Source organism: Puntigrus tetrazona, chromosome 23 (assembly GCF_018831695.1).
Source record: "Puntigrus tetrazona isolate hp1 chromosome 23, ASM1883169v1, whole genome shotgun sequence".
Classification (NCBI taxonomy): domain Eukaryota; kingdom Metazoa; phylum Chordata; class Actinopteri; order Cypriniformes; family Cyprinidae; genus Puntigrus; species Puntigrus tetrazona.
Window position 1 is genome coordinate 16,615,550 of NC_056721.1, and position 1,064 is coordinate 16,616,613.

Below are 1,064 nucleotides of genomic sequence, written 5' to 3' on the forward strand. Positions count from 1 at the left end.
CTCTCTCTCTCTCTCTCTCTCTCTGTGTGTGTGTGTGTGTGAGTGTGTTACCGGAGCCGGAGCCGGACGTGGTCATGTCGTAGATGAGGTCTTTGAGGGTGGTTCCGACCGTGATGAAGGGGTGGTCCATGGAGGGGTCTTCCTCGTTAGGCACGCGGTGATGAAGGACCGAGCGGCTGTGGCAGATGTAGAAGACGGTGACCATCAGGAAGCACACCACACACACGGGCCCCGCGATCAGGGCCGCGAACGCTATGGGCCCCAGCGCCGGAGGCTTCTGAGTCGGCACTGAACCAGAGGAAAACACACACACACAAATATAAATTAATGTGTTCACTGGTTATAAATGTGCAGAGCTCTTATTGCATATCCATTAAAAAACTTAATTAACGCTGAAAATAAAACACAGGGTTTTATTTAAGAAAAAGAAAGTTTTTCACCGTGTATATGTTTCTGAGACTCTCTGCTGTGTGTCCAGCAGCACTCCAGACTCTTAAGATCTGGTTCTGTCTAATAACAGGCTGTGTGTTCTCACATTCATATTTCAATATTTCCTTTGATCAGTTGTTCATGTATGAGTGCTGCATCATGTCTGTTTTGAGCTTTGTCTTTAAAAGCTTCTGAGAGTGTGTTTGTATGCTAGCTGAGCACGTCCTGATGCTGTGTGAACACCAGATGCACAGAAGGGGAGAAACAGAGAAGTGCTATATTTGGAGCAACAGAACAGCAAATATTGTTTATTTATCTGTGAAACATATGCACCATTTAACCATAAAACACATCTGTTCATCATTTACTCTCCTTTAAAGATTGTTTCTGCAGGAATTACAAAATCTTTATTAGAAAACTATTATTGTTATTATTACAGTCAACAGGAAAAAAATATAAGGATAGTATAAATACTAGATAAAACAAATTATATACACACATACACACTCACACACACTCTCTCTCTCTCTCTCACACACACTCACACACTCTCTCTCTCTCTCACACACACTCACTCTCTCTCTCTCTCTCTCTCACACACACACACACTCTCTCTCACACACACACACTCTCTC

The 1,064-nt window shown here is 43.1% G+C and overlaps 1 protein-coding gene across 1 annotated transcript in view; it reads right to left on the reverse strand.

Annotated features, from left to right (window-relative positions):
- The window catches only part of LOC122328572 (activin receptor type-1B-like), a 6,862-nt gene extending 6,072 nt beyond the window's left edge, over positions 1–790 (reverse strand). Inside the window, exons 1-2 of the mRNA XM_043224317.1 lie at positions 781–790; positions 52–288 (exon numbers count right to left, since the gene is read on the reverse strand). Coding sequence (XP_043080252.1) covers positions 52–288; positions 781–790 — 247 coding nt within the window. The remainder of the gene's footprint in view (positions 1–51; positions 289–780) is intronic.
- Between the last annotated feature and the right edge of the window lie 274 nt (positions 791–1,064).